We start from the raw sequence: 16,761 nt of genomic DNA, 5'->3' as shown, positions 1-16,761 counted from the left end.
GCTAGATAAAGAGCCTTAGCATCATCTCCTGCAGTAAGGACAGCTGGGAATCTGGGTCATTGTTCCTCGAATTAATTGATATGACCTGGTGGGAAGGTATGAAAATCACCTTGTCAGATCCTTGCCAGGTCATTCTCTGCTGCTTTCAGACTCATGGGCCCACACAGCTGGAGGTGTGAGTCAGGCTGGCCCAGATCACTGAAAATGTCAAAGAAACTGTGTGGCAAGGAGTTCGCGGTGGTGGTCCTGGAATAAGAGGCTACGACCAAGAGTTGTATTACCATCTGCATGGAGCCAGGACTGGAAACCCTATGAGGATAAATTCCTTACTGAATAGAAAGGCAGCATTATCCTACAGATCACAACGGGCAAATGTAAACTCATTTCATTTTTTAAAAAGAGTTTTATTAAGTATAGCAAAGCTTCCAGAAGGCATATTGGAAAATGTTCAGAGCCATCTATCAAGACCTTTTTTACTGAAATACTATAGATATATTTAACAGCAACAAAGAGTGTTAAAAACACAGCAACAAAAGCCTAAGCATATTGAACAGATTTGTTTTTTCAGAGAAAATACAAGATACTACATAAAGATAAAATTTAAGTCCTACTGAATTCAATGACCAAAGACCATTATTTATTAGTGGAACAAAAGATTTCACAGAAAAGGTTTTGCACAAGAAGAGTGGTCTAAGTTTAAGAGTATACTGTATTTATGAAAGTATTTTTACAAGCCATTCTTCATAGTGTTTACACAAGTGATAATTAAATACAGTTCTTCAGTGACAAAGTCATGAAAAAATACTATCAGATCATGTAAGGGTACCATTGAAGCAAAAAAAAGGAGACCTAGCCTTTGGACTGGTGTTAGCTTCAGCTTTGAATGATCTGCCTGAAAAGTCCTTGTTTTTATCTAGTCACTTGGAGCTAAATCCACAAAAGGCTGATGATTCAACCACATGATGCCATGCTCAGCATCCATGGCTCTTGGGCAACAGCTGCTTATTATAAAATACAACAAGTGCCTGCTGTTAAAGTCCAGATCTTCCTAGCTCAAAATTATCACCACTGGGTGAGAGCCTCCTATGTAGCCCCAGCTCCAGTTTTGCATCACTGACCTGGGGAAACTTTATTTCATGCAACAGGATGCCATGAAGCCACCAGGTATTGCAGTGCTAGCAACAGGGAGGTGCCTAACCGGGCCCAAACAAGGGGGAGGCAGCTATATTTGGATTCCCTCCAAGATGGATGCAACTTAACCAGGTTAAAAAAATATGGCACAAGGCTGCAGCTCTACGACAGCATTTAAAATCATTAATCCTGAGTAGTAGGAAGCACAAAGTAAGCAGGCTGCACTGCAGAGAGGGCTGTGGTTTAATGCATGAATATCCGTGGTATTTCCTCTTTTCTAGCAGGGGGATACCTGCTCTCAGCAGAGCTTTCAGGCATCTAACTCAGGGCAGTGGATCCCATTTCGGCTCTGGCATGCCTAAGTTTTATTCACTGATGCAATGATGCCCATAGCTCCTCTGTGCTTCAGCTCTTCATTTGTACAATTAATTAATAGTAACAATACTTACTGCCTCACCAGGGTGTTGTAAAGAAAAAGCATGCTAAAAATGGTAAAGCACTCAGATATTGGATAATAAGGACTTTGTAACCTCCTAGGGAAAATTTTAAAGAATTGGCACTGTTCGAATGTGGATCAAAGTTTAAGCCTTTTAAGACTAAATTTCTGCCCCGCACAGACAAAGGACCTGGAAGGACTCCTGTAGCATGTCGGCCTTGTGCTGGCCCCGTGCATAACGTCACCTTTCTCAAGGCATTTTGCTAAAGGCAGAGGTCCCTGAGAAAGTCCTTGGTCGAGCCATGATGAACTACCCCAAGTCAGTTCCTTCCTCGCATGCTCCAGCCACAAGGACAAGGCTGCCTTGCTGCCACTTCATGCACGGGCATGTACTGCCCTTGTTCTCTTCGAGCAGTGCTCTCATGTTGTGTTTAAGATGAGTGTAGGGTCTATTTTCCATTTCCATGAGACAGAGGTGCAAGTCACAGTGCAGCTGCCAGTGGAAGGCAGCACCAAATCCCTGGGATAAGTCTGACGCTGCAGTCAAGGAGAGTCAAAGAGTTTTGACTGCACGGTGAGAAGATCCATCCACCACAGTACTCAATGCAAAGCCCGTTCGGGCTGCTGGAAGGGCTCTGCATTGACTCTGATGGCCATTGGCCTTTTCACTGAGTAGAGCTGTAGTACAGGGAATAAAAATAGGGTGTAACTGACACCCTTACTCAGCCCCTCTGGGACATACCTAAAGAAAAATGTTGCAGGACCTTTGGTATGCAAATGGATACTGCACTGTGTCCCAGCACTTTATAAGAAACTAGACTTGTTATGGTTCTAGTCTTCTCCTACAACAAAGAAGAGGATGCATCTGGCAGAGCATAGAGCAAAATTTAAAAACCTAGTGTGATTTCACAGCTGGTGTCCACTTAAGCAACCCAGAAGTAATTTCCCATTCAGTCCATGAGAACAGGTTTAAACTTCATTTGTGCCATTCACTTCCTTCTTTAGTCCTTCTTGTTCCTCTCTCAGAGGTTCCAGCTCAGGCCCATCCTGTGCGGTTTCTTTCTTGCAGTTATTTCTGCCTTCATTTTCTGTCCTTACAGATTTAAGATCCTCTTCTTTTGCCTTTATTTCCTTCTCCTCCTTGGCAAGCATACGATAATTATAATAATTCATGATGAACAGGAAGGTTCCTGCCAGGACCATCACAGCTCCACATTTAATGAACATATATTTATAGTCCCCAAAGGTATCAATAAGAGTTCCTGTAAAACATATATTAAAAAAAAAAGGCGAAACTTAGAGATGAAGGCAAGAATATTGTGTTTTCAGATCCTAAATATAAAGGGACTTGGCTTTAGGATAAAATAATACATTCTCTGGACTTCTGATCTCTTCCACAAATACTCTGATCCTGCAAATACTACACACGTGTTCCACTATATAGCCTGTGGGTAGTTAACATTGATATAGGTAACACTACCAATAATTTGTACAGTTAAATAGAAGGATACAGAGAACCTACATGGCAAAGACTGGACTTTTCAGGCACACCTATTTATTTTTTCCATGTAGAAACCAAGTCCTCTGATCACAGAGTCTGCTGACAGTCTTTCCATTTACTCCAATGATCACCTACAAGGATGTCCATTTGACTTGGTAGTCCTCAGGCTGCCAACAAAAGCGGCAGCTCTCAGGACGACCTTCGTGAGATGGCACTGGCCACTGGGTCTCATCTCAGACTCTTGACAAAGACCTTCCAATTTATTCTACCACGGGTCGTTCACCAGGATTAGAGGAGACTCAGCTTTTGGTCACAGCTGCCCTTTCTGCATATATATTCATGATCTAAAGATGAAAGGGCACTGCGTGGAACTGGAAAACATTAGTTCCAGGGAAAGCAAAGATGATGCTGTCAACGTCAGATAATTTCAATGCCAAGACAAATGTGACAGGTTCCTCTCAAAGGTTAATGCCTCTGCTACGGAGTTACAGAGTAATTGAAGGGAGATGGCTTAATTGAAATGTCAGTGTTCTCCATTATGTCAAAATGTAACACAAATCTTATTGGGATTATGATCCTGGCATTAATTCCCATTTACTGGCGCAAAACAGACCATTCTTAACATCCCAAATCCTAATTAAAGTAAGACCCACTCCTAACCTGGCCTTCACAGTACAGATAGGCCTCCTTGAAACTGGCCCATCATCCATTAGCTCTCTGACTTTTTGGCATATGTTCTCCTCCTTAAAAAGAGGGACCTTTAATTACTTCCTGACTGACCCCTAATGTTGAAAAGCTGATGATTAATTACCCCACTGCATTACACTAACAGGGGATTTTATGGCCACCAGATAAGATTTCTTGATCACAAAAATAAAAATTTTTAACTGGTTTTGGTCAACGGTTCTTCCTGAATCATTCCTAGATGTCTTGGTACACCATTTTCAATGCACTGTGATTTTCATGTTACTGGTGAAACATCAGCTAAATGCTAATTGCAACAATTTTTCCTTTTCTGCTAATCAGGATGACCTAGAGGTCTCCTAAATAGGTTTCAATGAGAGTTTTAATGAGTAGAGTATTGGAAAATTCAACAGTAGGATAGTCTTGCCTCTTTTCCTTTGAGAATAAGATAAAGTCATAAAACACACTGGGAACAATTTACTTAGTTCATTAAAGCAGAACCCTGCAGTAGGTTATTAAAATGCCAGAGAACCAATAAATTTGCTGCTTATTAAAATGGTGGGGAAAACCCTACAAAACTAATATTATTGATTATTACATAGAACTGTTTTAGCCTCATTAGCAGTCTCTGGTCATTAACTTAATCCTCCACACAGAAAATTATGTAATTCAGAAAACGGTCATTTTAAAATTGTATTTTCTTTTGTTTGTCATTAATTAAATAATGACTAAGCAAGAGGATACAGCTGCTTCTGTCACACTGTCTGAGCTACTTGGTAATATGAAGAATTAAATGGCTCTGCAAGATGTATCATACAATTAGCCAGATCTCAGTTTTGAATCCAGGAAATGGGTTTAAACTGCCTTCTTCCTGTGCATTCTTTAAACTTACTATGATAACGTCATCTCAAAAGAATTAGCAGAGTTTAACTTTTATACATCCAAATACAGATAGCACACACAACCTAATTAAACATTTTAGCATACCTAAAGGTGACCAGTTTCCAAACCCGTTATTCAAGCTTGCATACAGGTGAAACGCAAATTCCAGGACAGGGCATGTACATGGGATGGTATCTATACACTGAGAGGATGTCACCTGTAAAGTCATTTAATTCATAGCCAACTCAGGTTTGATAAGGACTGCACTTGAGCCAAATGCCAGACTCAAATACGGTATCTTCCAGACATGGTGTGTTCCTTGTAGAAAAAGAAGTGAGCATGTGCTATAGAGGGAAAGAAGCGAAGGCTGTTAAAAATCACAGGAGATCAGTGCGCCCACTTATCTTCAGATGACTGTAAGCCCTGCTGGAGGTTCAATATTGTCAGCATGGACCTTTGAGGGGTTTTGCCTTTTGATATTTCAAACCATGCCATCCAAAATAAACCTTTTTTTATTTTTGGAACAGCCTTAAATCTATCAGATGCACTAAGATGATTGAAATCCGTAAGTGGAAATACTCAGAGCCTTAGAGACAAATAGCAAGGCTTAGGTTTGAGTCAACAACAGGATTTCATAGAACTGTTGTGTTTTACTGTGCTTAAATTGTGGTGGCCTCCACCCTTTTGCAACAGGAGGAGTCTCCAGGAAGAATTGTCTGAAGTGCAAGGTTCTTGGTGTTGCAGGAAGTTTCGTTCTGCAAGTTCAGTTCGAGTGTTTGAAGGGATCAGGGACTAAAAGATCACTCTCCAAAATGTTGACTTCAGCTGGAGGACTACAGAGAAAGGAGTAAAGAGAAAATGCTGGAGGAGATACCTAGGACCTGCCTTCCCTGGCCAATTACTAGTGGAAAAACGGTGGGTGGGACGCACTTCTTACAAACTGTGCTTGCAAGAGACTAAATACAAGTGACAACCCCATGGAAGCAGAGGAAGAAAATACACTCACCTCCAATAGGTGGTCCCAGCAATATCGTGCAGCACTCCGCAATGGTGACGAGGCCAACAGCACTGGTGAACCGGGCAGCTCCCACAAGGTCCATGAGCGTTTCAAAGAGCATGGCACAAACCATGCCGAAGGCCAAGCCAAAAAAGCTGGAGTAGACGATGAGCCCCGTGTAGCCAGAAGCCAGCGGGCACAGAAGGTGGCAGGTGCCGTTGAAAGCAATGGAGAAGCTGAAAAAGTATTGAATCCGCGGCCTCACCCACTTGCTGTTTGCAATGATGCCAGTGGTAGGTCGGGCAATCATATCCACGATAGCAAGGATCGAAAGGAGGAAAGCAGCTGAATATTCGTCAATGCCGATGTGCTTTGCATAGGGTGCCAGAAAAACAATGGGGGCAAAAAACCCCAGGAACATGAGCACGTTTCCGATCAGGTAAATCAAGAACCCTCTGTGCTTAAAGAGAGAAAAATCAAGGTACTGACTGATTTTTTCACAACAGTCCTTTCCTCCTTCCTCTTCTGTTTTGTTCTCCATGGGGACATTTGTGGGACTACTCATTCCCATGGCTTCTTCAGTGACCTCTTCTTTCAGAGCATCCTTCCCTTCCTCAGTCACCTGGGGTTTGACTGAAGCTGGGGCTGCCCTGATGGGTCTGAAGAGAGCTCCTGCCACACAGCAGTTTAATAAAATTGCCCCAAGAATTAAAAAGCTGCCCCTCCAGCCAAAATTGTCAAAAAGGAACTGGTTGAGAGGAGCCAGGGTGCACAGCATCACGGGGCTCCCTGCCATAGCGAGGCCATTCGCGATGGGTCTCCTCTTCAAAAAGTATTTCCCTATGATTATCACTGATGGCTGGAGGTTGAGAGCAAGGCCGAATCCTGGAACAGAGAAAAGTAGTTAAGATACACAAAGGAAAATTTGAGACCCATTTATCCTCAGCTCATTGTTTAAGGCAAATTCATGGACAGTTGGTCCACTGGTGGATCTTCAACACGATAGCCTGGATGTAAACTTTGCTCAAGATATCCCTGAGCTTCTGGCTGCCACATTTGGGTAACCAGACCCCCACAAAGACACTTTCTGTCAGAGAACGCCCCTTCCTCTTGTACTGCAGATCTCTTGGGTGGCAAACCTAGCACAAAGAGTTTGCTTCAGAATAAATTGAAACTATACCCTCAGTGAATATTGGCTGGTTTTGTCCAGACACAACAGCCTTGTTGGAGGAGAGGATGGATCTACTAAAAAAAAAAAATGACAACTCTTAGTTTGAGGAAGGTTGTTCTGGCTTGGCTAGTGCTCTAACCACCAAAACGCATCCTTCTCAAGTGCAGCTGGGTCTGGCACCCCCTTCCATGGGCAGCGGGCACCCAACACTGCTGCCGCGCAACAGACCTGCACAGAAAATAACCTCACCCTTCTCAGCCGCTAGTAATTTGGTGGGGTGAGCAATTCAGGTCTGATGCAAAAGAATAAGAGGTCTGCAAGTACACAGCAAAACAGCTACTGAGGATGCTAATTAAACAGGACCCTAGGGTGTTTCTTTTAATTAAAATTTATTTTTATTGCATTTAGATATATAAATGGTATTATAAATCTGCATTGCTAATTTAGTTAGCCAGCTTCTCTTGCACAGGTGAAATCTGAAGGCAGAGATAGCAAATGCTGTGATGGTCTCAACTTTCTGTGGTTCTGTTTGAGAGCACTAGCATATAATAATCTCTTCTTTTCAAACATTTCTATGATGTGCAGTATTTCCTTAAAAATTTAAATTTTCAGAACTCCATCAAAATGACATTTAAAAATCGTGCCACATATTTTCCACCCTATCATCCAGGAAAGAATGAGCCACATTAGAACAAAGCATAAATGTAATCCTTGAAGTGATTATATCAGAGAACATGAATCCTGAAAATAGGGTCATGCAGATTTTTTCTTGTTCATTAGTCTATATAATTAGTTTGTTTAACTGTGCAGTACATAATTAGGCATATTGCTTTACAGAAGAGAATTTAGAAAGGTCAAGGTCCTCAAAATTAATTAAGGAACACTATCATTAGTTGCTGATAGAGTAGAATCCAATTGATGCAGCAGAATTCAACTGATGTTGGATAGCTTCAGTTTGAAGGGGTTTACAAAATTATGATTTTTGCCAAGTCTAAGTTTTTTTTTTTTTAATTACTTGGAAGTTTAGAACATTAAAAATAAATTGAAATGGCGACATATTAAAATTAATCTTGATATGAAACATTCTCAGCATGAACTTTTCTAGATAGTCCACATATTTGGTAGGGCATGTCTTTGGGAAGTACAGCCTGCTCGTAATGCATAAGGGGCCAAATTCATCCCCAAGAGAGGGCTGACCCGAGAACTACAGAGGCAAAACACAGCCTTGGTTAGAGAATACCTGAGAAAATGCAACACAGTGGATTAGACTTTGCTTTAACTCTGTATTTCCCAGGCTGGTAGGTAAGGGCAGAAATTGAACCATCATTTCCACAAAATCATTTTTGGTAGGGACCTACTACATGTTGTGCGGAGAAGGAAAATCAGACTGGATGCCAGCTACCCACTTAAACAATAATAAACTCAAATTTTTTATTATGTGAACATTAATTTGCCAGTCAGAAAAATCTAATTTAATATTACCTCATGCTCTTCCCATTAATTAAATTTGGAGAGTTTCAAATTGACTGACTGGAATTTCAATTTACTTTAAGCTTTTGGCTGACTTTAGTTGGAAATATTTATATCCATTTTATTCCAGTTTTCAGAAACTACAGCAGCTTTTCCATGGCTGAAATTATTACTCAAATAACCACATTTTCTCCCCAGGGATAGGACAGAGAGGCCTATCGGTGGCATTGCATGAACAGAAGCAAGCCCGTGCCAGAAGGAGCATCCTTCCCTAGATTAAATACATCATCTCCCTCATATTAGAAGGAAATAAGTGGCGCTACAGGAATGAGATGTGTAGCTATTGAACTTGCTCTTACTTTATTAGCAAGGGAAGACCCTACCAGGTATTTCAATGCTCAACATTTATAGCTGAGGCAAAGACTCTAGTCTCATTAGTCAACATGCTTCACCCTAGATCCCATTTTATTTCGTGGCAGTCTAATTGGTACAGATTGAACTAAACCGACCAGTCATTATTGCCTTGTACGTAGCTTTGAAATTTGCTGCTTCTACCTCAGACTTGAAGAAGAGGTTGCATGCCTAACCCCCTATTTAATGCATCCAGGCTGGCATCTATCCAGGTCGACAGCACTATAGGGAAACAAGTGAGGAAGAGAACGTGGGGTTTACGGCATATGCAGAGCCCCTCGTGCAGCTCACAGCTCGGTGCCATCAAGGACAGAGCTGCTTCAGAGCCGCCTCTGACAGCGGAGCCTGGTCCCTGCTCTGCATGCAAATGGAAAAAGACATAATCAAGAAAGCAATTGAGATTGCCATATCTAATCCCTTCACTGTAAACAGATACTTCCCGCTCTGCTCCTCTGAAAAGATTTCTATTAATATGCCAAAGGCACAGGATGGTAGCAGAGACCTCCTACTACCATCTTGTTTTTATCTCCATTCCTGCGAATTGCATGCATAGTCTTTTACGTCAGTCTGCTTCCTTCTCAGGCTAGTAGGAAGGAGGCTAGAAAGAGTGTGATGTTTACAGGTTGCTTTAGAGTCACTGCAAATCGCCTTTAAAGAAGTCTCTCGCCTTGTACAGTAATGCTGCTTCACCTGCATGATGAGCAGGAAGCTTCATAATTGCCCTTGAACACTTCCATGTTAGGCCTGACCAGTGAAAGCACTTCAAGCATAATTGGAGGCATCAAGCATGTTAGCAGGATTACAAGCATCTTCCCTTCTCTGTCAAATTAATATTCCTTCCCCAGCACACACACCGTGCCTGGAAATGATGAGTTATTAGCTAAGACCTCATCCATACAGCTGCCCTCATTCAGCAAGCAGGAGGAAAAGATGTACACAACAAAAAACGTGCTTTGCTGTGAGGAGACATCACAGGATTAAAGGCGAGGAGGTACGGGGGCAGTTTGCCCCTGTACCCTGTTGCTGGCACGAGGGTTACGTGTGTGCATTGAGCACAGCTCGTATTATCAGCTCTCTGGGGTGGGCAGCGGACCAGGTTTGCCGTTATTATTCAGGGACCAAAAAAGAGCAGGGTCTTCATAAATCCTAGGCCCATTGGCGTTAGGCACAAAATTCCCTCCTGGCATGTTTTTAGACAAGTACCTTTGAAATAGGAGTTGGTGCCTTCCTACAGCACTGTTCCTTGCCTGAGCCCTTCTGCTCACCAAAACGCATCTATTTTTAGCAAAGGATTTATGGTTTCTATGTGCTAATCCAGTGTTAGCCAATTTGCTAGACGACATTTGTTTAGCAGGGAATGATGCAAGCTCATGCATCAATAAATACTGAATTTATCCATGGGAGACCTTGCTTATTTTTATTTCTCATTGCTTTGTTTCTGGAATCTCTTTCAGGGAATCTGCAGGAGTTATTCATTCAGCAATAACAGTTTCATCTAACTACAGTGACTCTCCTTAGAAAGAGTAAGGTTTAAGAGAGGAAATCCTACATGGGGATTTATTCACTACTGTACAGATTTAATAAAGCAATATTGGTGTAGGAGAACAGGGTGACAAACTTGCTGTCCCAATTTACTTTGCTAGTGGCTGGTTTTATTGATTTTAAATGTTGAGTTCGCACTTCTCATATTCAGAAAGCAGCAACACTTAATGCGGCTGCAGAGAGATAGGGAACATTCATTAAAACGTACACCTTGCAACCTCAAAAGCCAATTTTGAGCTCATTTTGTCATGTTTTCAGGCAGATGTCCTAGCTGCGCTGGAAGAAGCATTGGCTGTACCTTAGCCAAAATAATCAAAGAACAATGCTTACAATTAAGCATCTATACTCACACAGGTGGAGAACTCACTCCATCTAGCCTTAAAAGCAATAACCCAGCAACTGCAGGCTTTAAAGATGCTGGACTGAGCCTATGCCTTCTCCTGTTTGAGTTTCCAATATGGAAATTCATATTTCAATACAGACAATTCAAATTGTAACTTCAATAAGGAAATACAGTTTTATATTTTTCTCACTAGGTAGAACATTGCATATTTTCAATCAACCCCAGTAATTATTATTTTCAGATAAAGGACCTCCCAACCTCACAAGCAGGCAAAGGGCAAGTAAACTAAAGCAAACCCCTAAAATCTCATTTCATATAGAGACAAGATAATGCACAGTAATATAGGAACACAGGTGCTTTCTTCATAGTCACACTTGTATCTGGAAGGGCTTGCCTTGCCCAGGGGAGAGCGCAGTCAACCTGCATTCGCTTCAGCGGGAGCTGAGGACACTGATGGCCAAACCTACCGTCACCTCTGGCCGAGAGCGCTCATCTGCAAAGGGCACATCCCCTGCTAAGATCCCACACCCGATGCTCAGCCAGGAATGCAGCGCTTAAGCGAGGGATGTGCTCTTTGCTAAAGTTCATCTGGAGCAGTTAATAAGCGAGGGCCCTTGTCTCACCGGCTTTTTATCTCACCAGGTTCCCACTGCGTTTGGCTGAGGTGCCCAAGTGTGGACACCCCAAGCCATCAGAAGTGAACCTCAAGCGCGGGTGGAAAGGAGATGCTTCTTACCTGTAATGAAGCCCACGCAGATGTAGAGCTGCAGGATGCTGGTGCAGAAAGCGGCTGAGACCATCCCAATGCCACACAGCAGGCCTCCGAATATAACCACCGGTCGGCTGCCGTAGCGGTTTACTAAAATACTGCTAATGGGACCTGGGGAAAGAGCGCAAAATGGTCCTTGAGGTAGGTATCGTTTGACAGAGGGCATGTTTGACCCAAAACAGGTAAAACTCTGCACTATCAGTGCCCCCGACAGCTTCTAGGGTGACTTCAGGAAGAAAATGGAAAAAGATAGAAAGATGATCCGCATTGTGTGGAGAGGGCAGCATGTCCCATGCCACACGGTGGCTGTGTACTCCGTGACAGCTCCTGTCCCCAGGACTTTAAAGTGTCATCAGAGAAGGCAAATGGCAATAACAAATCAGGTGAACACATGATCCAAGCATAGGAGCTTCTTGATTTATTGTGATGCTAAACCATACACACAAAGCAGTGGTTCATATTATGAGGCTGATACCATGAATACTGTTGCATTTTTAATGCAGTTCCAATAGTGCTGACCAGGACTGAAGCTTCAGCAGAACATTTGTTAATTAAATCTTGATAGCAGTCTATGTAGGTAGAAACAGTTTGGGATGATGGATTAGCTGGAGCACAAATGAACCAGTTTGGTCTTGCATTTATGTAAAGAGGTGGTTCAGGAAAGTGCAAAATTATGAAAGAGGGAAATGGCTTAACAAAGACTCTGCACGCTGAAAGGAAGCACTTAAATCCGAGGAAGTGGAACATGCTTTGGGCGGAGGAGGAAAGAAAGGAGGTCTTGCGTACAGTAGTCTCAACCAGCTGGAGGACCAGTAAAAATCAGAATCACAGAATAATATATGTCAGAGGGACTTTGAAAGTCTCAGGACCAACCTCCTGCTCAAAGCAGAGCCAACTCTGAAGTTAGCTCAGGCTGAGAAGTCAGAATGAGAGAAAGCAAACTGAGCAGGAAAGAGTGGTCCAGAAGTCAAGCTATGAGATGTAAGAAAAAGATTCCGTATTACTCAAAAACCCTGAACCAAAATGCTGCAGAAATGATGCTGGAAATGAGGAAGGAGGATACAGGCAGCATTTAGTAGCTTATCTTACCTGACTATTTCTGGTGCTCCTCAGCACACAGCAATGGTGTTTCGGAGCCCAGTGTGCCCGTTTGCCTTCATTCCTGCTGTTACAAGCAGCCCACACTGTCCACATACAGATTACTGGAAACAGGTATTATAAGCTTACAGGCATCTATGAAGAATTTGACTGTGGGATCTACCTCACCAGAGCCATTTGGTAGGATATTTACCTTTGCTTAAATAGTCTCAGCCAGTAACAGTGGCACAGCTCTTTGCAGACCCTGCAAACCACAGCACACTTGAGCAGAAGAGCTGGACCCAAACCCCCAATATCCCCTCAGCATGGCTGACAGCATCTGAACAAGTTCTCAGCTCTTATAATGTGCAAGAATAAAAAACAGTAGGTATGACTCATTTAATCTAGGGAATGAAGTCCATTGTTACATCTGTAACATGTAAAATACTTTCCACTAGTTGTCTAAGGTCAAAACACTCATAAATGAAATACACACAAGCATAGACTTAACAGCATCCTTGTTACTGTGTGATCTGTGAGATGGTCCCATCGAATGCCCCATTCAGTTAAAATATCCGTAAGTGTATAATTACATGGAGAGTTTTTTCTCCTAATCCTGTAATTGGGTTCACATGCATGCATCCTTTTGCTGCACAGAGCACTACAGAATTCAACGAGAAGTTCTGGGGAAAGAGATATATATGTCAGATCAGCACAGGAGGAAAGGGACCCCTTTCTCACTGAATTTCCCCTGGTCAGGGCTTGGACTTGCATCATGCTTGAGCTGGTCTCCATGAGTCCTGTAATTCAAAAGATCGAGCCAGTGTTCCTCAGAACAGCACCAGCATGTTCATCTGCAGCCTAAGGGCACGTAACTCTTCCATTTTTCAATTTTCCACATGTCCGCATTTCTCCAGAATCAATCTAATTACTCAACTAAGAAAATGTGGTTTCAATTACCTTCTCCCACTGAAAAAGGGTTTTCACATTAGCCCTAAAAGTATAGGATGTTGTACGATGGAACACAGCATTTAAAGCCCACAAGATTCCTCCTGAGGCCCCCTCTCCTGCTCTGACTCAGGGCAGCTCCCAGGTCTAGCCCAGCTAGACCTACACTTTACGAGACACCAGAGAATCCAACCCAAGACCTCAAACAGTTGGGAAACCAAACTTCCCTGAGCTGCTGCTCATAGACCAAAGGTTTTGTAATAGTCCTGAGCAGACCTTTCAAATGCACTGAAGCAAATGCAAAATCACATCCCCAAAATTACTTCCACTTAAGTCATTTGGACCTACAGAAACGTCCATAGGCTTTAATGGAGCAGCCTTTCAAAAGCTGTCCCATCTCTCGGCAGAAACCGGTGCACGCAATATGTCACATAGCTGTGCACACTTCAGCACGCAAACCCTGCCAATTTGGGCAGGCGCACGAAGCACAGACACGTACACCTTCACCCTGCCCAGATGTCTTCGGTGATCAGCATCACACCCAACAGATCTAAATGCACCTCTCCTGCCCTGCCCTGCCACATGCCACCTGTAGCGTATTTCTCACAGAGGGCTGATGATTAGCCATCAAACATTGGATAACTTTAACAACGGTGTTGTGGGGATCTTCAGAAAACATCAAATAGCTCAAGTCAGGGCAGAGGAATTAAGAAGAGGGAACAACAAAGCCAGCGCCGCAGTTGAGGGAAATAGGAAACACGATTACTGCTTTGCTTGCAGCTATTGCAAAAATTAAAAGTGTGACAGCCCCTGGAAACACGGTGGAATTGAAAAGCAGGACCTGTCATTTACCAGTTATTCAGCTAGCATGAAAAGAATAAAGATGCTGTGTATTACCACACAGAAACCATTTCCAGTAACGGTGTGTGCAGCTTAGATCCCAAGGCACCTTTACTTGCTAATACCTGCCTGGTCAAACATGCAGGAACCACAGGCTCCCTGTCCTGGCATCCAAATGAAATCATTCTTCCTCCCTGCGAGCCAAAGATGGGAGAAGCTAACAGGAGTTAGGGTGATTTTTCCCTCTTAATTTACAGTCAGGTAAAGACAGGGCAAGAGAAACAGCCGGCAAAGCTCTCAGAAAGCCGCCATTTACCTGGCTTGACCTAGCAGAAGCAGCCACACGAATGCTATCTAAGTCCCTGAAAAGTCACGGCAAGGAGCAAAAGCCATCTCAGGTGCTGAGCGTGTCCCCAGCGCGTGGCTGCTCAGGGACCGGAGCAGCTAGGGCTAGTGTCACCCAGCCAGCGCTGTCCCCACAACCCCACCACCATGGCAGCACTGCAACTTCTAATGAGGAAATGAGAAGTAAAATTTAATCACCCCTTTGCACCCCAATAGATAACAAGGACAAGGCTGCCGACACGGGGCTGGTAGCAGGCAGTGCTTTGCTGCAGGGAGGGATGGCATTTCCACCCACCCAGCCTTAGGAAACAAGGCAGCTGCTTCCACAACCCAGCAAGTGGCTTCCTCCCTCCTAATGAACTTCCAGCCATGGCCATCATTTATCATCCACCACAAGGGGATGACACGAGACAGCAGAGGACACGGGGGATGCTGAGCTTCATCCTGCCGCTGGCTTCGCTCAGAGCCATGCCTGTGGCTCTGCACCTCCCCTGGCTCACAGGGCACTGCTGGGGGACACGCTCTCCAGTGGAGCTACCATCGTCCCCCGGGTAAAAGCAAGGAAAGCCTGCTCAGAAATGCCTTGCTTTACACCCCAAGCCCTTGCAGAGCAGGGTACACGCAAAGGGGGTTCTGCCTGCAATAAAACTGCAGTCTGGAGAGTAACAGTGTGCACCAAATATCCCCAAAAGATGCTGCTGGGATCATGGCGCTGCTGAAGACTGATGTAATGTAAAGCACTATCCTCAGCCTATATAAATCATGCTGGTTTAGTGCCTGTCCCGTATAAAGCCTCTCTTTTCTCATACCTGTGGCAGATTTCCATTCGTTGTTAGCTGGTACATGAAAGGCCATGTCAAAGAAGCTGATCTTGGTGGCAAACAAAACACAGGAACTCGCCGGTGGGAAATACAACAAAGCCTAAATCATTTGTTAGCTTGTCCAATTACTTTTCACCTTGAGTTTTGTGTTTGCAGAAGTGAAAAGGACCCTGAAGAGGAGATTGTAAAACCATAAAGAAAATGCAAAATACCCTGGACTCTCCTCTCTTCTCCTCCACAAAGCCAGGCCAACTTGTCATTTATTCTTTTAGAGCTGCTGAACTATGATCCAGAGAGGATCATAATGCAGCGTTGGCATTTAACAAGAAATATCAATCCAGACTGGCTTAAACTCTTGCAAGTATGACAGTGCTCAAAAAATAGACACCTGAATTGCCTTTCTGTTTTCCTCAATAAGCCTGATGAATTTTTTATGAGCTGCAAAACTTCCAGTGTTGGTGCAAAACACCAATGTTTTTTTAACAAGGACTAAAGTATTCTTCTCTCCCATACCTCTGACCATATATAGAGAGAGATCTCCCTTATTTGTAAAGTTTGGTTTGTCTTTTTTTTTAATTTAACCTAGTACTAACAGAAACACTTTTCCCCCTTTTCAGTGGAACCTGGCTTAGATGAATTTCTGCTGAAATACTTCTGTGCAGGGCTCTCAGAGAAGCAGCTAAGAGCTGAGACTCTGAAAGGCTGACCCCGTAACCCAGAGGCCTCCATGCAACGTGACTTTTTTCCAGGTTTCACAAGACTGACCTTCTGATAGTGTAAAGTGGCACAGAGCCATTGCAAACATGTCTGCTGGTAAGACCATTTGATGGCCATGCAGATGATAAAATAGCAACACTTTAAAATAGTCCACTGCATGGACCCCAGTGCTGGCAGATTTGGGACCACCAGTGTCCCCATCGCTGGGGCTGCAACGTGCAGCTCCGCTTTTCCCACTTCCGCAGTGACAAGCGGCTCTAAAGAGCTGTTACTGTACAGGGACATTGGTCAGCACCAAAAGAACTGCCCGGATAGTTAATATTTTCCAAAGTGCTGTGAAAACACAGATAATACTGAGGAACTCAGCGCGACATGACTGGCGTTGACTATGTGGAGTCACTGGGGACGTAAGAAGGAGCGGAGCGTACTCAGCTGGGAGGAAAGGGGGGGAAATCATTTATACTAATAAAACAAAGTCTATTATTACACTAGTAGTAAAACAACGACAGGAGCAGGCCTGCAATTTCCTCAGTAATAATCTCATTCCCTCGGTGGAATAACAACACTGCCTTTGGCCTCGTAATTTATCCACCAGGGTACCAGCCCATTGTAACACAGCAACCTCCTCATTACCCCGCAAATGAAAGCAAGTGCCCCCGCATTATTAACACGCTGC

At 43.5% G+C, this 16,761-nt stretch overlaps 1 protein-coding gene across 3 annotated transcripts in view; it reads right to left on the bottom strand.

Annotated features, from left to right (window-relative positions):
• Positions 1-383: 383 nt before the first annotated feature.
• LOC128137367 (monocarboxylate transporter 2-like) overlaps positions 384-16,761 on the bottom strand; it is a 38,176-nt gene continuing 21,798 nt past the window's right edge. For all 3 annotated transcript variants that reach the window (XM_052778242.1, XM_052778243.1, XM_052778241.1), the window contains exons 3-5: positions 11,305-11,448; positions 5,641-6,516; positions 384-2,829 (exon numbers count right to left, since the gene is read on the bottom strand). In XM_052778242.1, coding sequence (XP_052634202.1) covers positions 2,537-2,829; positions 5,641-6,516; positions 11,305-11,448 — 1,313 coding nt within the window. In that variant the 3' untranslated portion in view covers positions 384-2,536. The remainder of the gene's footprint in view (positions 2,830-5,640; positions 6,517-11,304; positions 11,449-16,761) is intronic.

The sequence above is a fragment of the Harpia harpyja genome, chromosome Z, assembly GCF_026419915.1.
Source record: "Harpia harpyja isolate bHarHar1 chromosome Z, bHarHar1 primary haplotype, whole genome shotgun sequence".
Taxonomy (NCBI): Eukaryota; Metazoa; Chordata; class Aves; order Accipitriformes; family Accipitridae; genus Harpia; species Harpia harpyja.
Note: the sequence above shows the minus strand (reverse complement) of the source record. Positions and strands in the feature narration are given on the sequence as shown.